This window comes from Kogia breviceps, chromosome 10, assembly GCF_026419965.1.
Source record: "Kogia breviceps isolate mKogBre1 chromosome 10, mKogBre1 haplotype 1, whole genome shotgun sequence".
Taxonomy (NCBI): Eukaryota; Metazoa; Chordata; class Mammalia; order Artiodactyla; family Physeteridae; genus Kogia; species Kogia breviceps.
In genome coordinates this window covers 102,598,412-102,623,622 of record NC_081319.1, presented here as the reverse complement: position 1 = coordinate 102,623,622, position 25,211 = coordinate 102,598,412, and the positions used below count along the sequence as shown (strand labels likewise).

Here is a 25,211-nt window from a genome sequence, read left to right as displayed (position 1 = left end):
GCACTCAGACCGCATCCAAATTGGTGTTCACTTCCGATCCAGCATTTCATGAAGGATATTCGCAAACTGGAGAGTCTTCCAAGATGAGTAGCGAGCAGCAGACTGGAGTGCAGAGCTGGAGGGCGCTGGCTGAAGGAGCCAGAGTTGTTCAGTTTGGGGAAGAGGAACCTCGCGGAGAGACGCAGACCTCACCTTGAACTATCCGAAGGGCTGCCCTGCAGAAGAAAAGGTGGACTGACTGTGTCGCCCCTGAGGACAGACAGACGTTTAAAGGAAGGATGGAAGTTTTGACTCGACATGGGGAAGATGGTTTTAACAGCTGGCCTTGTGGAAAATGGAGGTGTCCTCGTTGCTGGAAGCCTTCAATCCGAACTGAACGACGTGGTCTCTAGTGCCCACTGCTGAGGGACGTTCTGTGCTGCGTGGGTGGTGGGATAGCATCTCACCTCCCTTCCAGTCCTGAGGCTCTTTGTAATTTGTTGATTCTTAGGGTACATGGAAATTAGGTGAATTAGCCCTTGAAATAAAACCTGAAAGAAAAACAGACCCAGGTCTTCTAAAGAAGAGAAATGGGATTGTCTCCTCCCTGCCCACCCTCCTCTCTGTTTCTGGCCACACTCTGCAGGGAAGAGGCCGTTAGTGGCTCATCCTGGTGACTCGCCCCACTTCCTGTGAGCATCGGGGAGGAAACCGACACTCCTGTGGCCGCTCCTGCTATTGGAGGGAAGGCGAGAAGGGCTCAGGGTAGGGAGTGTCTTTAACTGCAGATCACATCCAAATTCAGAAGTGCCCAGAGATCCCAGCGCCTGGCAGCTCAGCTATTGACTGAATCAATCTCTTAAACGAGCCTCCAGAAGGTGGCCACCCCGCAGGTGGAAGGACAGCCTGGGAACCCCCCGTGTCTTGGCCAACAGCACGATTTAACCCTAGGGTGGAGCATTGCTTGAGCTTTGAACTGAGGCTCCGGCTGGGCTCAGTGGGGCAGCCGGAGTGGCTGGTGTGTTCAGAAGCCTCAGGCTTGCCACCAAGCCCCAGAGACGGCCTTGACCTGGTCTCGTCCCCCTGCTGTTAGCAGTGACACGGGACTGGACGCGGGAGCGTCCAGGCCTGACCTGTGGGCCCTTCATTCTCCGGTTGAACGTAGATAAGGGTTTGGTACCAACGGCAAGACTGTGGGCCACAGTGACTCAGAGAAGAAGTGTCCAGGGTTCGGGGACAGCCTTGAGTGTCCAGCCTGGGATCCGTGAGCTAGAACAGAGATGCAAAGGCTCGGCCTTTAAAGGCAATCTGGGGGAAAAGCACAGACCTTGGAGTTGGCACACCTGGTTCCATCCTAGCTGTGAGGCCCTGGCACGTCAGCCTCTCCACACCTCAGCGGCCTCATCTGCAAAGTGGGGGAAGTTCCCAGCAGATCCGCACGGACGCTCGCTCCAGTCCCCCCCCCCCCCCCCCCCCCGTCCTCTGCTCTGTGGAAACGGCTTCTGGCATGAATCCCAGGAGCTAGATAATAAAGCATCAATCTGGGCTTCCCTGGTGGCGCAGCGGTTGAGAGTCCGCCTGCCGATGCAGGGGACGCGGGTTCGTGCCCCGGTCCGGGTAGATCCCACGTGCCGCGGAACGGCTGGGCCCGTGAGCCGTGGCCGCTGCGCCTGCGCGTCCGGAGCCTGTGCTCCGCAACGGGAGAGGCCACAGCAGTGAGAGGCCCGCGTACCGCAAAAATAAATAAATAAATAAAAATAAATAAAGCATCAGTCTTGTAACTGTTAGTGTCATATTGGTACGAAAGATGTATCGATAGCTTGAAATGAGCTAGTGAACTGCTTACAGTTGTCAGTCTCTGATTTCCGGTATCCTCATGGGTTATCGTAGCCTCACGTTTATCTGCCCAAGTAGCCTATTGGCTGTAGAAAACGATATTCGTTTTGGGGTTTTGTTAAAACATCTTTATTGGAGTATAACTGCTTTACAATGGTGTGTTAGTTTCTGCTTTATAACAAAGTGAATCAGTTATACATATACATATGTTCCCATATCTCTTCCCTCTTGCGTCTCCCTCCCCGCCACCCTCCCTATCCCACCCCTCTAGGTGGTCACAGAGCACAGAGGTGAACTCCCTGTGCTATGCGGCAGCTTCCCACTAGCTATCTATTTTACATTTGATAGTGTATGTATGTCCATGCCACTCTCTCACTTTGTCACAGCTTACCCTTCCCCCCTCCCCATATCCTCAAGTCCATTCTCTAGTAGGTCTGCATCTCCATTCCCGTCTTACCCCTATGTACTTCATGACTTTTTTTTTTCTTTTCTTAGATTCCATATATATGTGTTAGCATACAGTATTTGTTTTTCTCTTTCTGACTTACTTCACTCTGTATGACAGACTCTAGGTCCAACCACCTCACTACAAATAACTCAATTTCGTTTCTTTTTATGGCTGAGTAATATTCCATTGTATATATGTGCCACATCTTCTTTATCCATTCATCCGATGATGGACACTTAGGTTGCTTCCATGTCCTGGCTATTGTAAATAGAGCTGCAGTGAACATTGTGGTACATGACTCTTTTTGAATTATGGTTTTCTCAGGGCATATGCCCAGTAGTGGGATTACTGGGTCGTATGTTAGTTCTATTTGTAGTTTTTTAAGGAACCTCCATACTGTTCTCCATAGTGGCTGTATCAATTCACATTCCCACCAGCAGTGCAAGAGGGTTCCCTTTTCTCCACACCCTCTCCAGCATTTATTGTTTCTAGATTTTTTGATGATGGCCATTCTGACTGGTGTGAGATGATACCTCATTGTAGTTTTGAGTTGCATTTCTCTAATGATTAATGATGTTGAGCATTATTTCATGTGTTTGTTGGCAGTCTGTGTATCTTCTTTGGAGAAATGTCTATTTAGGTCTTCTGCCCATTTTTGGACTGGGTTGTTTGCTTTTTTGTTATTGAGCTGCATGAGCTGCTTGTAAATTTTGGAGATTAATCCTTTGTCAGTTGCTTCATTTGCAACTATTTTCTCACATTCTGAGGGTTGTCTTTTGGTCTTGTTTATGGGTTTCCTTTGCTGTGCAAAAGCTTTTAAGTTTCATTAGGTCCCATTTGTTTATCTTTGGTTTTATTTCCATTTCTCTAGGAGGTGGGTCAAAAAGGATCTTGCTATGATTTATGTCATGGAGCGTTCTGCCTATGTTTTCTGCTAAGAGTTTGATAGTGTCTGGCCTTACATTTAGGTCTCTAATCCATTTTGAGTTTATTTTTGTGTATGGTGTTAGGGAGTGTTCTAATCTCATACTTTTACATGTACTTGTCCAGTTTTCCCAGCACCACTTATTGAAGAGGCTGTCTTTTCTCCACTGTATATTCTTGCCTCCTTTATCAAAGATAAGGTGACCATATGTGCATGTGTTTATCTCTGAGCTTTCTTTCCTGTTCCATTGATCTATAATTCTGTTTTTGTGCCAGTACCATACTGTCTTGATTACTGTAGGTTTGTATTATAGTCTGAAGTCAGGGATCCTGATTCCTCCAGCTCCATTTTTCTTTCTCGAGATTGCTATGGCTATTCAGGGTCTTTTGTGTTTCCATACAAATTGTGAAATTTTTTGTTCTAGTTCTGTGAAAAATGCCATTGGTAGTTTGATAGGGGTTGCATTGAATCTGTAGATTGCTTTGGGTACTAGAGTCATTTTCACAATGTTGAGTCTTCCAATCCAAGAACATGGTATATCTCTCCATCTATTTGTATCATCTTTAATTTCTTTCATCAGTGTCTTATAATTTTCTGCATACAGGTCTTTTGTCTCCTTAGGTAAGTTTATTCCTAGATATTGTATTCTTTTTGTTGCAGTGGAAAATGGGAGTGTTTTCTTAATTTCACTTTCAGATTTTTCATCATTATTGTATGAGAATGCCAGAGATTTCTGTGCATTAATTTTGTATCCTGCTACTTTACCAAATTCATTGATTAGCTCTAATAGTTTTCTGGTAGCATGTTTAGGATACTCTATGTATAGTATCATGTCATCTGCAGTGACAGCTTTACTTCTTCTTTTCCGATTTTTTATTTCTTATCTTTATTTCTTATCTTTTATTTCTTTTTTTCTCTGATTGCTGTGGCTAAAACTTCCAAAACTATGTTGAATAAGAGTGGTGAGAGTGGGCAACCTTGTCTTGTTCCTGATCTTAGTGGAAATGGTTTCAGTTCTTCACCATTGAGGACGATGTTGGCTGTGGGTTTGTCATATATGGCCTTTATTATGTTGAGGAAAGTTCACTCTATGCCTTTCTGCAGGGTTTTTATCATAAATGGGTGTTGAATTTTGTCGAAAGCTTTTTCTGCATCCATTGAGATGATCATATGGTTTTTCTCCTTCAATTTGTTAATATGGTGTATCACGTCGATTGATTTGCATATATTGAAGAATCCTTGCATTCCTGGAATAAACCCCACTTGATCATAGTGTCTGACCCTTTTAATGTGCTGTTGGATTCTGTTTGCTAGTATTTTGTTGAGAATTTTTGCATCTATGTTCATCAGTGATAATGGCCTGTAGTTTTCTTTCTTTGTGACATCTTTGTCTGGTTTTGGTATCAGGGTGATGGTGGCTTCATAGAATGAGTTTGGGAGTGTTCCTCCCTCTGCTATATTTTGGAAGAGTTTGAGAAGGATGGGTGTTAGCTCTTCTCTAAATGTTTGATAGAATTCGCCTGTGAAGCCATCTGGTCCTGGGCTTTTGTTTGTTGGAAGATTTTTAACCACAGTCTCAATTTCAGTGCTTGTGATTGGTCTGTTCATATTTTCTATTTCTTCCTGGTTCAGTCTCGGCAGGTAGTGCATTTCTAAGAATTTGTCCATTTCTTCCAGGTTGTCCATTTTATTGGCATAGAGTTACTTGCAGTAATCTCTCATGATCCTTTGTATTTCTGCAGTGTCGGTTGTTACTTCTCCTTTTTCATTTCTAATTCTATTGATTGGAGCCTTCTCTCTTTTTTTCTTGATGAGTCTGGCTAATGGTTTATCAATTTTGTTTATCTTCTCAAAGAACCAGCTTTTACTTTTATTGATCTTTGCTATCATTTCCTTCATTTCTTTTTCACTTATTTCTGATCTGATCTTTATGATTTCTTTCCTTCTGCTAACTTTGGGGTTTTTTTGTTCTTCTTTCCCTCATTGCTTTTGGTGCAAGATTAGGTTGTTAATTCACGATGTTTCCTGTTTCCTAAGGTAGGATTGTATTGCTATAAACTTCCCTCTTAGAACTGCTTTTGCTGCATCCCATAGGTTTGGGGTTGTCATGTCTCCATTGTTATTTGTTTCTAGGTATTTTTTGATTCCTCTTTGATTTCTTCAGTGATCACTTCATTATTAAGTAATGTATTGTTTAGCCTCCATGTGTTTGTATTTTTTACAGATCTTTTCCTGTAATTGATATCTACTCTCATAGCGTTTTGGTCAGAAAAGATACTTGATACGATTTCAATTTTCTTAAATTTCCCAAGGCTTGATTTGTGACCCAGGATATGATCTATCCTGGAGAATGTTCCATGAGCACTTGAGAAAAATGTGTATTCTGTTGTTTTTGGATGCAATGTCCTATAAATATCAATTAACTCCATCTTGTTTAAAGCATCATTTAAAGCTTGTGTTTCCTTATTTATTTTCATTTTGGATGATCTGTCCATTGGTGAAAGTGGGGTGTTAAAGTCCCCTACTATGAATGTGTTACTGTCGATTTCCCCTTTTATGGCTGTTAGTATTTGTCTTATGTTTTGAGGTGCTCCTATGTTGGGTGCATAAATATTTACAATTGTTTTATCTTCTTCTTGGATCGACCCCTTGATCATTATGTAGTGTCCTTCTTTGTCTCTTGTAATAGTCTTTATTTTAAAATCTATTTTGTCTGATATGAGAATTGCTACCCCAGCTTTCTTCTGATTTCCATTTGCATGGAATATCTTTTTCCATCCCCTCACTTTCAGTCGGTATGTGTCCCTAGGTCTGAAGTGGGTCTCTTGTAGGCAGCATATTTATGGGTCTTGTTTTTGTATCCATTCAGCCAGTCTGTGTCTTTTGGTTGGGGCATTTAATCCATTTACATTTTAGGTAATTATCGATATGTATGTTCCTATTAACATTTACTTAATTGTTTCGGGTTTGTTATTGTAGGTCTTCTCCTTCTCTTGTGTTTCTTGCCTAGAGAAGTTCCTTTAGCATTTGTTGTAAAGCTGGTTTGCTGGTGCTGAACACTCTCAGCTTTTGCTTGTCTGTAAAGGTTTTAATTTCTCCATCAAATCTGAATGAGATCCTTGCTGGGTAGAGTGATCTTGGTTGTAGGTTTTTCTCCTTCATCACTTTAAATATGTCCTGTCACTCCCTTCTGCCTTGCAGAGTTTCTGCTGAAAGATCAGCTGTTAACCTTATGGGGATTCCCTAGTGTGTTATTTGTTGGTTTTCCCTTGCTGCTTTTAATATGTTTTCTTTGTATTTAATTTTTGACAGTTTGATTATTATGTGTCTCGGCGTGTTTATCCTTGGGTTTATCCTGTATGGGACTCTCTGTGCTTCCTGGACTTGATTGACTATTTCCTTTCCTATATTAGGGAAGTTTTCAACTATAATCTCTTCAAATATTTTCTCAGTCCCTTTCTTTTTCTCTTCTTCTTCTGGGACCCCTATAATTCAAATATTGGTGCATTTCATGTTGTCCCAGAGGTCTCTGAGACTGTCCTCAGTTCTTTTCATTCTTTTTTCTTTATTCTGCTCTGCAGTAGTTATTTCCACTATTTTATCTTCCTGGTCACTTATCTGTTCTTCTGCCTCAGTTATTCTGCTATTGATCCCATCTAGAGTATTTTTAATTTCATTTACTGTGTTGTTCATCGTTGCTTGTTTCCTCTTTAGTTCTTCTAGGTCCTTGTTAAATGTTTCTTGCATTTTCTCTATTCTCTTTCCAAGATTTTGGATCATCTTTATTATCATTATTCTGAATTGTTTTTCAGGTAGACTGCCTATTTCCTCTTCATTTGTTAGATCAGGTGGGTTTTTATCTTGCTCCTTCATCTGCTGTGTGTTTTTCTGTCTTTCATTTTGCTTATCTTACTGTGTTTGGGGTCTCCTTTTTGCAGGCTGCAGGTTTGTAGTTCCCGTTGTTTTTGGTGTCTGTCCCCAGTGGCTAAAGTTGGTTCAGTGGGTTGTGTAGGCTTCCTGGTGGAGGGGACTAGTGCCTGTGTTCTGGTGGATGAGGCTGGATCTTGTCTTTCTTGTGGGCAGGTCCACGTCTGGTGGTGTGTTTTGGGGTGTCTGTGGCCTTATTATGATTTTAGGCAGCCTCTCTGCTAATGGGTGGGGTTGTGTTCCTGTCTTGCTAGTTGTTTGACATAGGGTGTCCAGCACTGTAGCTTGCTGGTCGTTGAGTGAAGCTGGGTGTTGTTGTTGAGATGGAGATCTCTGGGAGATTTTCTCCATTTTATATTAGTGGATCTGGGAAGTCTCTTGTGGACCAGTGTCCTGAAGTTGCCTCTCCCACCTCAGAGGCACAGCCCTGACTCCTGGCTGACCACCAAGAGCCTTTCATCCATACGGCTCAGAATAAAAGGAAGAAGGGGAAGGGGAAGGGGATGGGGAAGGGGGAGGGGAAGGGGATGGAAGATAACATAAAATAAAGTTATTAAAATAAAAAATAATTATTAAGAAAAAAAATTTTTTAAGTATAAAATAACAAAACGGACGGACAGAACCCTAGGACAAATGGTGAAAGCAAAGCTTTACAGACAAAATCTCACACAGAATCATACACATACACAGAAAAAGAGGAAAAGGGGAAAAAATAATATATCTTGCTCCCAAAGTCCACCTCCTCAATTTGGGATGATTCACTGTCTATTCAGGTATTCCACAGATGCAGGTACACCAAGTTGATGGTGGAGATTTAATCCTCTGTTCTGAGGCTGCTGGGACAGAGTTCCCTTTCCCTCCTTTGTTCGCCCAGCTCCCGGGGTTCAGCTTTGGATTTGGCCCCGCCTCTGCGTGTAGGTCGCCTGAGGGCGTCTGCTCTTCGCTCAGACAGGACAGGGTTAAAGGAGCAGCTGATTGGGGGGCTCCGGCTCACTCAGGCCGGGGGGAGGGAGGGGCACGGATGCGGGGCTAGCCTGCGGCGGCAGAGACCAGCGTGACGTTGCACCAGCCTGAGGTGCGCCGTGGGTTCTCCCGGGGAAGCTGTCCCTGGATCCCGGGACCCCGGCCGTGGCGGGCTGCACAGGCTCCCGGGAGGGGAGGTGTGGAGAGTGACCTGTGCTCGCACACAGGCTTCTTGGTGGTGGCAGCAGCGGCCTTAGCGTCTCATGCCCGTCTCTGGGGTCCACGCTGATCGCCGTGGCTCGCGCCCGTTTCTGGGGCTCCTTTAAGCGGCGCGCTTAATCCCCTCTCCTCGCGCACCAGGAAGCAAAGAGGCAAGAAAAACTCTTCTTGCCTCTTCGGCAGCTCCTGACTTCTCCCGGACTCCCTCCCGGCCGGCCGTGGCGCACTAGCCCCTTCAAGCTGTGTTCAGGCCGCCAACCTCAGTCCTCTCCCTGTGATCCGACCGAAGCCCGAGCCTCAGCTCCCGGCCCCCACCCGCCCCGGCGGCTGAGCAGACGAGCCTCTCGGGCTGGTGAGTGCCGGTCGGCACCGATCCTCTGCGGGAATCTCTCCGCTTTGCCCTCCGCACCCTGTGGCTGCGCTCTCCTCCGCGGCTCCGGAGCTCCCCCTGTCCGCCACCCGCAGTCTCCGCCCGCAAAGGGGCTTCTAGTGTGTGGACACCTTTCCTCCTTCACGGCTCCCTCCCTCCCACTGGTGCAGGGCCCATCCCTTTTCTTTTGTCTCTGTTTTTTTGTTTTTTCTTTCACCCTACCCAGGTACGTGGGGAGTTTCTTGCCTTTTGGGAGGTCTGAGGTCTTCTGCCAGCGTTCGTTGGGTGTTCTGTCGGAGCATTTCCTCGTGTAGATGTATTTCCGATGTATCTGTGGGGCGGAAGGTGATCTCCACGTCTTACTCAGCTCCTCTAGGATACTCGTTTTTAAAATTCATTTTGACTGATTTCTTGAAAGCATGGGTTTGGTACTACTTTACATCCCATAGTATTATCATACTTTGTCAATTCTTAGATGCCTAAAAATTTTTTTTACATTTCTAAAATGGAATGTGCCATACAATAAATGTCGAAAGAAACTTGCCAGCCTTTCTTTTTTTCCTCCAAACACTGATATTAGATGATGGTCTCCTTAACTCCCAATCGTCCTGAAATAGAGGGGGTACATAGAACAAGGCTATTTGTCTCCATTAACTTTCTCAAGGCTTTAGGTGACCAGGAACTAATAATAAAGCATCCTCCCCTAATAATCTAAGCAAGGAATTATGTGGATGTGGGCGTGATGGTTGTCTGTGATTCTTTTCCATTTTCTCCCACTAGATCTTTCTGACTCACCACACTGATTCCCCCTAAGAGAACAGAGGGCTGGCCTGAGCCTCCTTCCCTGAATCCCAGTTCTCAGAGGTTAGGCCACATCTCGCCTACTGGTGGATGACTGGGCTGGTGCACTTGGGGCAGAGGCTAGTGTGGTCACGGGCTAACGTGGGGACCCCTCCACCATCTAGAGTATGTCTGTAGGGCCAGAACCAGGGAAATCCTAGCTCTTACGTCCACACACTCATAGAAAGAGGACTCACGGGTGTCTGGGGGCAGCGGTTGTGAGTGGGAAAGGGGTTACCCAGCCGTCTCGTTGAATCATTGGCCTGAGAGCCTGAATGGTTGCTGCTTGTTGTTCCTGAGCTTCTCGGCCCTTTTATCCCCAACCTGTCTCCTGTCCAGAAGGTGCAGCAAAATGTGAGCTTGAGCTGAGCAGGACTTCTTTTTAGAAGTCTGACAGGATTGGTTATGAAAACTTGCTGTCTTTTCCCGTTCCTGAGAACATCTCCAGTAAGATAATCCCATCAGAAGGTTATTTATAAAAAGCTGTGGCTACTTTCCCACATCTGCCGGGTTCACCCCGGCCGGAGATGATGATGCTGATGATGATTGTCATTAGGAAAAGTCAACCTTCAGTGTCACAAAGCAAGGAAATTGAGACTCTCTTTTTGTAATGCCATTCTTTCTCTCACCGTAACTCTTGCGACCTGGTTCCTAGGATGTTTGTTTTAGAACTTGATAATGTAAGGTCACTTAAGTCAGGTCACCCATAAAACTCTCTTTTTGGAACAGACATATGCACACTAACGTAATACTTTCTCGTACGTGTATTTCTGGCCCTGTAGATGTCAGGGCTGCAACATGTAACTTATCCTGTTGTCCCAGCTACTCGTGATCCGCAAATCCACGCAAGGCCTCGGAGAGCATAGGCAGGCTTTCAGGTCTCAGGCACTTCAGACATGTGCTTGGTCAGCACTTCTCAAATTTGACCCCCAACGTGCTTCCAGAGGCAGAAGAGAGAAAACACATTCTCCTGGTAGACAGGGGGTGGGTTCTGGGACCACAAAGTGGTTTCTTGGTTTGTGAACTAGTGGCACCTGGGACCTCTTTTGTCTATAGAATTATGTGCCCTAACATAGTACAGCTTGTCTGAATAAGTAGAACAGATCATCAAATAGTTTGTTTTTATCTCATTAGTACCAGTGAAGTTCATGAATGTCTTCCAACAGACAGCAGGGCACTGAGCCACGTTTCTGGATAGCACTTCGTTGTGAGAGCTTCACGAGGGGTTCGAGGAGATTATAAGGTTTTTGAAAAGAAGTCACTGTATAACTTGTACCCCGTTTCTCTTAACTAAGGAAAATTTAACTACCAGTGCCCAAATAGAAAATATAAAACATTTTAAATAAACCAACTCAGTTTTTTCTAAATCACATCGTCTGTGTGTTTGTTCTTTCCAGACATATGAAGATTCATGAGAAGGACCCCAGCAGCGCTACAGCTACAGCCCCTCCGTCCCCCCTGAAGCGCAGGCGGCTGTCCTCCAAAAGGAAACTGAGTCACGATACAGAGTCAGAGAAGGAAGACCCAGCGCCTGCTAAAAAGGTCCTCTCTGCCCCCAGCACAGATGTGCCTGCCCCGGGGACTCTTGGCAGAGATCCCTCCAGCCTTTATTTTTGCCGTCTGGGGGCTTGGCGGACACCCTTCCCAAGCTTCGAACCTCTGTTCCCCTGCACTGTTGCATAAGGTCTCTGGAGAAAGGAGTTCCTGTTTGCTCTTCCTTTGTGGAAGGAAGAGCCCCCCGGCTGAGCCCGCTGATGATTTGAGGACCTTGTTTCATTGTTCCCGGGGGTTTTTTGTTTCTCCAGCTAGAATGGAAGGTTCTACTAAGTATTAGGGACTCTTTTGTCCTCGCTCTTTTCTTCCCAGTGCCTGGCAGGTACTAGGTGCTCCGTGAATATTTGTTGAATGGACGAGTGGGTTGAGGGTGGGTGGGTGGGTGCTGGTCTTCGGTGAGGTTTTGTTACCTGAAGCGTTGGTCAGTAGCATCCTTAATGCCTAAGAGGGAGGCGTCCTTTTCCTTTCAGATTCTGGATTTAGTGTCGGCTTCTCTGAAACAAACCATGTGGGAGCCCTCCCTTGTGACTTAACGTTTCTTCTTTCCCCTAAGATGGTAGAGGACAGGCAGTCCGGTGACACGGAGAAGAAAGCTGATGAAGTGTTTCACTGCCCACTGTGTTTCAAGGAGTTCGTGTGCAAGTACGGGCTGGAGAGCCACATGGAGACCCACTCAGATAACCCGCTAAGGTAGGAGAGAGGCTGGGGCAGCCTTGTGCTCTGGGGGCTCTTCCTTGTGATGTGTGATGCCGCTTACCTCCTGTTACTCCAGCCTGGGCTGTGACGCCATTAGTGAGGCCGATCAGAGTGCTTGTGGGGGTGCAGGTGGGGCTGAGAGGGGTCAGAGCGGGTGGCTGCAGCCCCGGGAGGATTCACCAGGGTCACGGTGCTTCCTGCAGTCCTGGCAGGGCCCCCGGGCTTCCCCAGGAGGCCCCGCCCACGGGTAGCCTCCTCACACTGGGCTTTGGGCAGCGGACACATTTTCTTCACAGAAGGTGTTGCAGCCCAAGTGGTCGTTAGCCGTGCCCGTGTGTGTGATAAGGACGGGGAGGGCAGATCAGGTGCTCGTGGGTGTCTGGAATGGGCTGGTAGCACAGAAACCTCGGAAAGCATTTGGGGGCACAACACAGTTCTGTCGTGCAGGACACGGGACCTGAATGAAGCCTGAGCAGTAGCAGCAAAGGTGATGGTTCCACTGGTCCGGGCTCCACGAAGTTTTCCTGATGCTCAGTGGTCCCAGGTGGACCTCCGGCAGAATCTGGGGCTGGGGGGGGGGGGGGGAGCTCGGCTTTCCTCCCCGGCCGTCTTCCCTGCGTTTTTATCAGGCAGAAAGCCCTTTGTTCCTGCTGAGCAGGTACCCTCTTCCTCTCTGAAACTGCTACTGTATCATTTTTAAGGCGCTGTAGGGGAGCCTCTGGTATTGTGAAACCTGAAAGTAGCACGTCCTGAGCGGCACAGCTGAAGGTTCCCAGAGCAGAGGCCAGTGCATACGTGGTTGCAGCTTTGGGTTTCAGAAGACAGCTTGGGAGTGTAGAAATCTGGACATCTGTTTGTCTGACTCACCAATACATGGACCGCATTTCTTTCTTGGGGGCACATGTTTGGTTGTGACTTAGGAGTGAAAAGGTCTGAGGCAGCTAAACATGTTTGTGTCGGGGGAAAAGCCTAATTGTCCAGTAACATAAAGTTGTGTCAAATAATCATCATCCTTAATCACATTAACTTGACATTTTTCCATTAGAGAGAAAAAAGAATTTATGGAGAGGTTAAACTGTGAGCAGTTGAAGTGCTAGAACATGTCTTTAGGTGACTGCCCCGTCTTGGGGACTCCTGGATGTGACGGGCAGGCATGGACTGGTGGTCAGGACCCTGGGTCCCTGTCCCGCCTCTGCTCGCATGGGGCCTGGGCCAGCTGCACCTGAACCTCGAAGGAGAGCTGGGCCAGGTCGTCCTTGTGTTCCCTTTCAGGCCTAACATCCTGTGACTCTGAAACCTGCCTCTTAACAGTGGCCCTTCTGCCTCCTAGGAAAAAGCACTTGGCTCTTCCTTTTGTAGGCCCTGTCGTTCTGAGAGATTCAGGAACTTGTCTTCATGGTTTCATTAGCGTCCACAGCATCCCAGGATGCGGGCTGGTGGTGGGGGGTAACTATTGAAATAGTTCTCTAGAGGCGGGACCTGAGCAAGCGGAGGCGAAGTTACCAGACAAGCCTCACGTGGTGAGCCGTGGGCAGAGGCAGGAATAGCAGCTGCGACCCCCGACCCCCCGACCCTCCGACCCCCGTCAGCGCTTCTGAGCCAGCACTGCAGGGCACCTGAGTCCACACACTGCTCCTCTCGGGGCTCCTGCCTAGGTCTTCTTTCACTTTGTGTTTTATTCTGTGATCGGATACCATCTTAGGAACTACCCATTTACCCTCTTCTAGATGATTCTGTCCGACAGGGAAAATAACTTAACTCTCAAGAGAGATTTCTGGGCAGCTGGAGGCTGCACAAGCACAGTGTATAGCAATGATAGAGGAAGATCAGGTGTCCCCTTCTTTAGTGCTGGCCGGCACCAGGGCGTGGGTGCTCCTGGAGTGGGGCCTTCTGGACGAGCACCTAATCTGGGGGCAGGCTGGGCTGGCTACTCAGAGAACATGGAGGCGGGAATCGCCTTGGACACTGGTTCACTGTTGTACGTGATTTGGTGCATAATTCACTTGCCGTGACTCCAAGGCTGTGAAGTTAAACCTCAGGTCCTCCCGTGCCCACTTGGTAATAGCACCCTTTGTTTGGGGAGGGTGGGCTGGAGGAGTTCTGAGCCTGGTGGGGGGCTCGGCCCCTCCCGGCAGTGGTGTGAGAAGAGGCTGCCTTGCATCCACAGTGGGGGGCAAGCATGCCATCCCCTGTCTGGCGGCTGTTGCTGTGTGGGTGGGTCTTGTGTCTGGGAACCAAAGGAGTTAATTACAGAACAGAGTTAGTTTCCCTTCTCTCTCCTCTGCTCTGCCCTCCACATAATGGCCTGCTATCAGAGGATGCCGGGGGACAGGCCTGAGCCGGCAGGGCCCAGCCAGGCAGTGAGCTGTGACAGTAGCTGGTGGGAGAGGCTGCTTGTCAGCCCAGAGCTAAGCTAGGCACCAACTCCATCTGCAAGCCCCAAAGGCAGCAGAGCCACAGTGGGATGCTACCAGTTTAGACAGAAAGTTCATAACTCGAAACAGCTGTTGGCTTCTTTTTCTCCCTCTCCTGCCCTTACCGCCCACCCCCAAAGCTGGCAAGGTGCCCGTTGTTCCTTAATAAAAAGCATTGGAAATCCAAACTCGTGTAAACGCCGAGGCCATTCTCCTGCAGTGCCTTGTGTTTCAAGTTAACGAAGTGTAAGCGTAGAGCAAAAGGAAGACGCAAACCACTGTAGTGATTCTGGCTCCAAGTGTCGGGTTTGTTTTCGCCCTGGCGTGACCAGACCCGCGGTGACTTGGCCCTTCTGTACAGCACCCCCAGACAGGAGAAGCAGCGGCTTTTTGGGAGCTGGCACTTGGGACTGGAGGTGACAGGGTGTTCAGTGAGCAGGTGGGTGCAGAGAGGACGTCCCTGTGTGAGGGTGTCTGGGTGTTGGATATCGTGCCTGGTTATAAGAATAGAACAGAGTAACAGGCCGTCCGCTGCCCTGAGTAAAGTTAGCTGGGAGGGGAGTCCAGGTCAGCACCCACCAATGCAAACAGGAGGAGAGCCACAAGGGCCACCTTAAGTTCTCTAGTAGCCACATTCTAAAAAAGGAAGAAGAAAGAGCGAAATTGATCATGCTTTGCTGGTATACTAATATATCCAAAATATAACGTCAGTACAGAAATCGTCAGCGATGTGAATTACATTCTCGTTCTCACACAGTCTTTGCCATCTGGTGTGAGGGGCATGACCGCAGCCCACTTCGATCGGAAGAGGCACATTCCAAGCCCCCAGCAGCCCATGTGTAGGTGCGAGCCTAGGACAAGCCCACCTGTAGCTGGGGGGGCTTTGTCTCAGACCCCGCCCCCTCCCCATTTTGTGTCTGAATGACTAGTCTCTGGCTAATGGGGGCTGGGCTGGGCTGGGGGGACCTCTGGGTAGTCTCGGTGGCACTGTGGCTGCAGCTGGGGGCGAAATTCGGCAGAAGTTATTGTATAATCTTATGTGGCTTCTTGATTAAAGGAGATCGGGTAATAAATAATTTTTAAATTAGTTCAGCTAAAATGTATCCGGCAAATGAATGAGTGCTTGTTGTGTGCCAGGCCCATGACCAGACTTAAGAAAAAAGCAGTGACAGTGGAGAACAGGGCCCCTCGAGGGCCGTCAGCAAAAGAGTAAGAGCGATTATAACAGAGTGAAGTGGGTCAGTTCAGGGCCAGACGGGCCAGCAGCCTGTTGTCCAAGCAGAGGGAACCAGGGAGGCGGACGGGCTGGCGGAAAGCTTCCCACGGCATTTTACGTTGGGTGCTGGGGCGCTTGCCCGGGGCAGGCCCTCAGTCTAGTCCAGTCACCGATCCTAGCTGTCTGTGAGGAAAATGTGATGGTGGTGCCCTTAAATCTACATGGGGAGCTGGGAGATGGGGACCTGAGTGGGCTCTGTGGGCACGCGGCGGCACGGAGGGGAGGGCAGGTGCCCACAGGCATTGAGGGCGGGCTGCCAGAGGTGGGGAGAGTCGCCAGGGCCTCCTCCTTCTGGATTCTCAAGTGTTCCAAGGAACATTCGACTGCCTGCCCTGCACCCCATCCCCTCTCTGCACGCTCCCGTCACCTGCAGGGAGACCCTAAGACTGACTGACGTGGCGCTGGTCCCACACTTGTTAAATGTCACCCTAAAAATAGGGAGACGATATGACAAAATACTCTCCAGCATCTCGTATACGAGCCCCAGCCAGGTGGAGGGCAGGTTTAAAACGATGCTGGGGGCTGAGGGAGGAGAAGATCTGCCCCCTGACGGGCCGGAAGCTGGAGGCTTCTGTCCGGGCGGCCCCTCCCCACCCTGCCCAGGGGCCTCTTAGCCATGCGGAGTGGGCACTGCCGCCGGCTTCGGGGCTCACCCCAGCCGCCCGTTGAGCAGTCCCTGGACCTGCCCGGCTTCCCGCTGCGTTGCTTCGGTTGAACAGACCTAGCAGGGTGTCAGGACGCCTAGCAGGGTGTCAGGACACAGTGTGCAGCCCGGTGGATTCCTGGGCGTGGGGAGGGCAGGCTGCCCCTGGCCAGGGCCCTCTCACAGGCCATCGCTGTTGCTCCCAGCAACTGGGAGAGATTAGTGCAGCTGTTGGCTGTCAGCTCTGCGGCTGGGAAGCGGGGGAGGGCAGGGAGGGGGGGCACCAGGGGAGAAGAGTGTCTGAACCAGGCGGGGCTCTGGCGAGAAGCTGTTCGCACTCCCCCGTCTTGCCTCCGTAGACAGAACAGAGAAAATGAAGCATGGAATCCCTTTAAAAAGGAATGTCAGTCCCTCGATAAAACACTGTAATGAGCAAGAAATTCAGTATCTCAGGGAGGCAGCCAGGCTGACTGCCGCTTTCTCAGCAAGGTATTTCCCAGGTTCTGGCGACAGGGCCGGGCCTCTGCTGCTCGAGGAGTGTTAGGAGGACTCCCAGTCGAGCCGCTGCCCAGGGCCCAGGCATCAAGGATGTGACATGGGCTGTAGAAGGAGCTGGGACACCTGCAGTAACCATCCTCTGAACACACAGCACAGCAGCTGCAGCAGAGGGGCGGTGAGGGTGCCGGCTGCAGCCTGACCGGGGCCTGGCATCTCCGTGATCTTGGACTCAGTTTCCCCGTCTGGAAAATGGACTTAGGGGCTGTGTGAGGATGAAGGGAGCATCCACAGTCCCCAGACTGTAACAAGCAATCAATGAACATTTACTTCTGATACTATTATTTAGAACATCTGTTGTTTTTAATATTTTAACCCTTGCGACACTTAGAAGTACGGGTTCGTGTCGCTCTCTGGGAATCCCATTCCAGTAAACTAGAGAAGGAAGCAAATTCCGGCGCTTCTCCAGGTACCATTTCCTTGACAGAGAACGTGAAAGCAGTTTGGCCTTTAGTCTTTATCATTGTAAATAGCCACTTTCATCTGATTTTGCTTTTGTAAGGGTTGGGTAACTGAGTGGCTGTTTACATTTGGTTTGAGTCCTGCCTCCCAACTGTACAGGAACCCAGACGATTAGAAGCTTGAAAGGTCCTGCTACCTTTACATTATAGAACCGCACATCATTTCCCTTAGATTGTTGGGGAAACCTGAGACTCTAAAGAAATGTGTTTCCTGATGTTTGAAATTTGGCAAAGCAGTCTTTCAAAAATATGTCTAGCACAGTGAAAAAAAATTTTTAACCCTTTCTTGTGGCAGTGGGGGTCGTCCGTCTGTCCCTTAACTGGGAGACATGATAGAACAGTGTGGAAGTAAAGGGTCACCAGATGATACAGTATTACTGTAGCAAACCCTGGGAGGAGTTAGTCCCAGAATTGCTTAGCCACAAGGCTTAAAAAAATTTTTTTCTTAAGCTTTTTGGTGGCCTTGTTTTCCATTTCTGTAGATGCTTTTGCTGGTGATTTTGCCTCCACATTTACCTTGGTTTGACTCGGTCTTCTGTGCGTGTGTGCGAGCTCCCCTCCATTATAGATCCTTCAGGAAGGTTAGTCGGGAAACGCACTCTGGTTAGCGGTTACACGTTCCTTGTTTCATGGCTGATGCCTTTAATTGTGAGAGTTAGTCCTGCTAAGTCACTGTCAGCCCTGCTGTGAGCTGCTCTGTTGACAGCTTCTTCCTGTACCCCTACTTTGCTGCACAGTGCCCGTGCCATTATAGCACGTGTATCATAGCACATTCCTACCCCAGCCCAGAGTTCTGCAGTTTTCTTCTAAAAAGTAAATAAGAAGGAAGGGCGTGTGCTGTAAAGAACGGCTTCCGTGGTGCCCTGCCCCATTGGGTGTGCTGTGGTACATGTCAGTCCTCAATTCAGTCACTTTTAAGATCCTGATGTTTGTTTTTTTGAGACTAGTCGTGGATCTGGGCATGAACAAGAACACCATTCATTTCCATTGAAGCCCTCTGAGAACTGAAAGGACAAAGCCCCGGCTAACAAAGGAGAGTACTTCCTGGGCCGCCCGGAGCTGCCTGGCCCATCCCCGGCCTGAGCTGTGGCTGTCAGGGTAGCTTCCAGATCAGTGCAGTTTGCCACTCTCACGGAAGTCAGCCTGCTCTGACCACGTTCACAGTGTGCCTTTCCTGGCAAGGCCAACGTCAAGGCCAGAGCCCGTGTGCTGAGAGACTGTGTGAGTTTGTTTGTCTTCTGAAGGAGAAGAGACGGGGCAGGCTACAGACCAAGCACATGGTGAAGGTGCTCTGGGATCACAGTGCCTCCCTCCAGCCCCAGCACTGGCAGCCCCCAGTCCTGCCATCTGTTCCTTTGTATACCGGGGGCCACGGTGGAAACTTGGCTCACTCCCCTGCCTGCTGCTGGGGGGCATTTCCCTCCCCTGGGACGCCCCGCCCAGCCCCTCCTGTCTCTGCTTCACACCTCCCCAAGCCCCCTCAGTGACCGTGCAGGTGCTGCCGCAGCAGGCAGAGCAGGTAAGCTGCGGACAGCTGCTTTTCCCCTCCGCTTCCAGAAGTTCCATCCCTGCACAGCCCCAAACCTCAGCTCTCCCCTTACCACCCACTGCGAGGGAACTGAAGTGCTGGAGCCCCTGCCCTGGGAATAGAGCCGCCCTGAGGGAGGTGGAACCCTGCAGTTAGAGGAGCAGGACGCTCTCCCAGCGCTCTGAGCTAAACGCGCTTCCTTTCTCATAGAAGCATTTGCTAACACGCGCTGGGATTCAAGTGTTTTCTGGGTGAAGTGGGCTCTGGTGAACTCCCTTGGGCACAGAAGCACTGTTTCTGTGAGCAGAACGATTGGGGGCCCACGTGCAGGTGACCACCCTTCCGTAAGCCAAGGGCAGCCAGCGTGGATGGCCGTGTTGGCACTCACCCCTATGTTTCGTAAGTAAGCTCGCCTTTACTTAAATTGTCCTTTAGAGTTCTTTCAAATGATGAGTTTTTGTTTTCTTTACGGTAATCTATTTGAGTATGTGATTTAAAAAGAAAAAAGGAAAGTTTTGTTCTTCGAAGAGTGGGTGGAATGTTATTAGCTTCTTTAAACCCAACAGCTAGATACACTTTCCCCCATTAAATGCATTTATCTTACTGACAGCAAAAGTTAGTTTCCACTTGGAAAAGTTACCCTCAGTTTGCAACTTAAGGCCGTCTCCATTGCCAGAAAATCCGAAAGCAGCCTCTCGGATCTGTAAAATTTCCCCCTGGCACGTCGTCAGATCACTTGCAAAATGAAATCATCCTCCAGTCACTCTGCTGTGACTCTAGTACAGTTCCACTCCATCTAAATATTTTACAGTGTGCTGTTCACGAGTTCCTGGCAGGGTTGAAAGATCCCCCAAGCCGGGGTCGAGGGGAAGAGTGGTGGGGACCTACCCAAGCGAACCGAAGTGAGGTTAGCAGATAGCCCCCGCTCAGCAGCCAGCAGCATCACCTGCACAGATGTGCAGTGACCTCCGCTGGGCCTCAGGAGGAACCGAGCGTCTCTGCCTGACAAAGGCAATCTAGACGTCTCTGGGTGACGGTTGTCCACGATGGTTTCATTTAAAGTCTGTCCGCAGGTAGAGGTCCAGGTGTGAGATGGGGGGCAGTGTTTTTTCCCCACGAGGGTTCTTTCCTTCTTTTTAACCAGCCTCTTAATGTGCTTCTGATTTCAAGGCAGATTTTAATTTTCTCTGCCACTTTTCAAGAAGTTTGTTTGTAAGATGATAGTCTGTATCCCTTCAGAAGTGAAATAGGAGCACCTTGATTGAAACCCTGTGGAAACAGAGGTGTGATGTGGTGGATGGAGGGCCCGTTTCACGGCATTAGGAGGCTCTTGAGTGCATGTGCCTGCAGGCTGTGGCTCCAGAAGGGAACGGGGGTGATGAGGAAGCGGGGTGCAGGGCAGAGGCAGGACTAGAAAGAACGCACGTTTCTCCCAGTGAGTCTCCAGGTTAAACAGCAGCAGTGGAGAAGTTCTGCTGCTCTGTGAAGTTCTCGAGAGCGAAAGGAGAGACTACATCCTTTGGAAATTAAAATTCCATTTTTTCTGCATTTTTGTGTTTGCTGTAATTGCCAGGAAATGGGTTATTCCTGATTTTTTTTTTGTACCTAGCGCTATAAAATAATGGTTAAATTTGGTCTAGCACCTTGCAGTTCTCTGAGCATCTGGTTACCTGTTATTCACAGTAACTCTAAAGATCCCCACACACAGATGAGAAAGAAAACGGAGACTCATAGCAGGAGGGGAATGAGCTCTCCCAGGCTTGTAGCTTCAGTTGTTCATAAACTCGAGATCCTCTTGCTTAATTGTCACTAATTTATTGTCCACCCTTGTCTGATGTAAGAGGCACCTGGTGTGCTTGCTCATGTACAGATTCCTGGGTTCCTCCTCCAGTTATTCTGATTGCAGTCCATCTGCAGTGGCCCCAGGAACCTGGTTTTTAACAAGGTCAAGAGGAGATTCTTATCTCAGGCACGTTTGGGAAACTGTACACAGCAGGCAGCTGAAATACAGATGAAACAAGTTGTCCAAGGTCACATGCTCTGACCCCCGTTCCCAGCTGGGCCGTCCCGGTCCCTGCACCCACCCCCACTGCTCCGCGCCTGCCTTCCTCGCAGGACACAGCCGGTGGTTGGTGCCGGGTAATTCTGCCACGTGCGCGTGGAGCACAGACTTGGTACCAGATGCCAGAAATGGGAAGGGTTTGAAGGTGAATAAGAGAATGAAGGAGGAGATGGATATGTCCAGATAAATGGTGCCAACTCCGCGTTACTGAAAATTCACGGCTGCGCTAGAAGTGCAGTAATCCTTATCACCACCTTCCGAGACACTCTCCATTCCCTTGTACAACCCACGTGTGATGCCCTCACGTGGAATACTCACGGCCAATAGACTCTGCACTGATGCCGTAGTCTCAAAAGGGGAGGGTGTTCAGAAAGATCTCTGGGGCACAAAGGCAAAATAATGGGACTTTTCTTTACTCATCCTTTAAAATTTTCTATTTTTATATTTTATAATGTACCTGGTACATTATATATGTGTGCATATAAATACATAAAGACACATAACACACACACGTTTCTCCAACAGCAAGCCGATACGGGATAAATGCTCAAAAACGTTTTAGCTCTAAAGTTAGAAGCTCAAGGTTAAAAGCTCAAGAAGCGTGCAGCCCCTGCTCAGGGCCACCTTCTGCAGTTGACGTGCGGCTGCCCAGCGTCAGTATTTATTTCTCCCCAACCTGTTTATGTCAGTGATACTTTTAACTATTTGCTGTAATTTAATTAAATTTACTGTAAGCCAGCGAAATAGTGGTTGTTTTTTTTTTAAAGAATAGTCTGTGAAAACTAAGTTGGACATAGTTGCACGTAATCCAGACTGGACAGGTTTTTGTTGTTGCTGTTGTTTGTTTGTTTGTTTTGCTGTCAAATTTTGGGTGGGCAAGACAGCTGTGAACAGTGGAGAGAAACAATCATAAAAACCTAGGATGCTGCTTTAGTTTGGTTTGCAAAAATCTAAGTTCTTGCTCTACCTGAAAGCATCTAAAACCAGAAATCAGAGATGCCCATAAAAGATGGGCGAGTTGAATGTGCAGTGGACTCTTGTTACACAGTAGGTACGTTCTGTGAAGTTGCCACAGACAGAGAGTTAGTGGGCGCTGAACCACTGTTCCTAGAGGAAACACAGGGTTAGTTTCCTGCAAGCCTCTGGTCACACTTTCATGAACTAATTGATACATAACCTTGTTTTATTAAGTGTGTTTCTGCTTAAAGACACTCTACGTAGTATATACTGTTGACTCATCAACAATGAACTCACAGCCGACAGCACTCTAGCTCACGCCTGAACGGAGCTCATCTAACACGCATATTTTCTCTGCAAAGCACATCACAGCCTTCTTGCTCTTGGCGACACTGGGTGCCACTTCAGCATTACGCTTGGGGACCATTTTATTTTATTTTTAAAATTTATTTATTTTATTTATTTACTTTTGGCTGCGTTGGGTCTTCGTTGCTGCGCGGGCTTTTCACTAGTGGCGGGGAGCGGCGGCTACGCTTTGTTGCGGTGCGTGCAGGCTTTTCACTGTGGTGGCTTCTCCTGTTGTGGAGCACGGGCTCTAGGCACGTGGGCTTCTGTAGTTGTGGAGCGTGGGCTTCAGTAGCTGTGGCTCGCGGGCTCTAGAGCCCAGGCCCAGTAGTTGTGGTGCACGGGCTTAGCTGCGCCGCCACATGTGGGATCTTCCCGGACCAGGGATCGAACCCGTGTCCCCTGCATTGGCAGGCGGATTCGTAACCACTGCGCCACCAGGGAAGCCCTTGGGGACCACTTTAAATAGCAAACTCATCAAGAAGCAGCACTAAAATGCTAGAAATGTGGCAACACTAAAGAGACCACGAAAAAGACACTTGTTCACAGTAGGAGCTGAAACGAGAGGGCAGAGCGTCTCCTTGTCCAGCCCCAGTAGGGCACGTGTGCGTCAGGCAACTCAGATTCTTCCCACTGTTCTCTGTTGCGTTGCCTGTCTAAGAACACACCACGAGGACTGACTTGGGTTTACAAATAAATTTTGGCAAGTAGGCAAATTCATAAACACAGAATCCGCAAATAATGAGGATCAACTGAATATGTTTTAGGCTGAGTAAAATATTAAATGTGTGTGATTTTTTTTTTTTATGAGGGGCCCCCCACCCCACCCCTTTACCCAACTTTGATGAACGACCCTTTCTGCCGGACGGAGTGAGCCCTGCTGTCTCCTGAGGGCGAGCGAGGGAGAACCCAGGCCTCCGCTTCCACTGTGATGGGCTGATCACACACTGGCTGGGTTGCTAGGATGAACTGAGCTGAAGTATTTGTTGCAAATGTCCCAGGTCTGGTAAAAATTAGTTATAAACACTTTGCAAATATTCTACACAAAATATATGTCGTCAGTGCTAATTGTTAACTCGGGAAGAGGGAGTCATCATGGACGTCAGGTGGAAAACGCCTGAGGACCCACTGGGTGGCAGCTCCCTGCTGCCTTTGCCCTTGTCCTTTCTTTCTAAACCTCCTCTTAGTCTCACCTTTCAGGGAAGGCACAGACCAGCTTCCAGATGGTTCCCCGAACTTCACCTGCTTGGGGCCCAGACAGGACAGAGGGGAAGAGGAAGAGGCGCAGGGAGAGAAAATCTGAACAGTGCAAGGGATTGCGGGAAGCAGGGCCGGGGAGAGACGGAAGCTGCGCTGTGCAGGCCCATGGCGTGAGAACTCTCCCTACCCAAAGGCGTCTGGGTTCTCTGCGGCCATCCCTGCCCAGAGCCTTTATCACAGTCGGTGAGCTTAACCAGAAGTCCCTCAAAAGGGGTTTGTGCTTTGAGTGGCCCGTGGGAACCCAGCATGCTAAATTTAATTGAACGATGACAGGAATCTCGGTGGCGAGATGCGGGCGCGTCAGCAGGGGGCGGGGGGTGTCGAGGAGGTGGGGACACAGGAGCGCGCTGCTCGCCGTGCCAGCCTCGGCCCGGCACAGGGAGCGGAGCTGCACGTACTTGGCACTGGTCTTTCGGCGCTACCCGTGAAGCCCAGCTGCTTCATGGGTGATGCCGTTATCTCTTTGATTTCCAGAGAAGAATTTCAAAGCAAAAAATGTTCCCATTAAGGTGTGTGCAGTGTAAGCTCAATCAGGTCGCGGCACCCCCCTGTGCCCCAGATTCCTTCTCTGTGAGACAGGGAGAAGACCTGCCGTAGAGCGTTTGTGAGGGGCAGGTGAGTTTGTACGTGTCAAGTCGTTGGAAAGAGGCGCTGTCCAGTGGGATTTCCTGCAGTCCTGGGAGTGCGCCAGGCCTGCACTGCCTGACGCGGCTGAGCCCATGAGACGGGGCTGCTGTGACTAAGGACGTTTTAGTTCATTTACATACAGGGCTTTCATGGCCGCTGTATTCAGTGCAGGTCTAAAGGGTGTGGGTGATGTCCTAATGATTGTTGGGTTTTTGTTTTGTTTTGTTTTGTTTTTTGTGGTACGCGGGCCTCTCACTGTTGTGGCCTCTCCCGTTGCGGAGCGCAGGCTCAGCGGCCACGGCTCACGGGCCCAGCCGCTCCGCGGCATGTGGGACCCTCCCGGACCCGGGCACGAACCCGTGTCTCCTGCATCGGCAGGCGGACTCTCAACCACTGTGCCACCAGGGAAGCCCTGATTGTTGGTTTTTAAGATGGCTCTCAGTGAAGACCTGGAAGGCAGCACTGGTGTGAAACATGGAGAAGACGGAGCCACCGTTAGAAAGTGGTGTTTGTTACATGGCCGTGTGGCCCAGGACGGGTCAGGTGTACGCAGTCATCTCTGAAGTGAAGTGTGATAGTCTTTCATCTCTCCGTGGACCGCATTTGTAAGAGTCCTTCTAGGATAGGGAGGTGGCTGCATGGTAGGTGAGGATGGGAGTATGAACTGGGTTCACATTTTGTCTTCGCTTCTTCCTGGCTGTGTGACGTTGCTGTACATTTTCGAGCCTCGGTGGTTTCCTCTGGAAGATGAAGATGAGAATGCCCGCCCACCTGCCGGGTCGTGCGCTACCCCTGTGGGGTGCCCTCGCGCTTAGCGGGGGCTCCGCATTCGGGAGCTATGGTTATTTCCTAGATAGATGGTAATAATAGCAGAATTGAATACATACTCGCTGTCACGTGCTACCAGTTCACTTGGAGGATTTGATTATCACTTTATCCGAGTCGCATGTCAGCGGTGCTGACGCGACTGCTCCAGCTGCTGTGGAATTTTGTGCTTTTCGGCTTCTAAACGTTTTTGATAATCAAAATCCATGGAGCTGGGGGAGGGAAGTATTCCCTCCACATCGTGTAACGCAGGTAAGAGCAAGTGGCCTCGGGTTCCCACCTCTCTGCTCTGTTCACACTTGTGCCGTCTGCAAAGACTGGGTATCCAGAGGCTGGTAGGTAGGACATAAATTTTTTTTTTAAAGGGAGAGTCTTTTGTTGCTCACCATGAGGTGGCTGGCTTCCTGATGTCACATCCTTTTTCTTTTGCTCCATTGAAATGAAGCAACAGAAAACACAATACGGCTAACGGACAGGTGGATGCCCCGGCATGGCCGCCTC

The 25,211-nt window shown here is 49.1% G+C and overlaps 1 protein-coding gene across 13 annotated transcripts in view; it reads left to right on the top strand.

Annotated features, from left to right (window-relative positions):
* The window catches only part of RREB1 (ras responsive element binding protein 1), a 187,807-nt gene that overhangs the window by 140,850 nt on the left and 21,746 nt on the right, over positions 1–25,211 (top strand). For 12 of the 13 annotated variants that reach the window (XM_059076741.2, XM_067006799.1, XM_059076744.2 and 9 more), the window contains 2 exons: positions 10,905–11,049; positions 11,615–11,751. In XM_059076741.2, the coding sequence (XP_058932724.1) occupies positions 10,905–11,049; positions 11,615–11,751 (282 nt within the window). Of the gene's footprint in view, positions 1–8,565; positions 8,650–10,904; positions 11,050–11,614; positions 11,752–25,211 lie in introns of those variants that run through there. The other variant, XM_067006801.1, reaches the window with a different exon arrangement.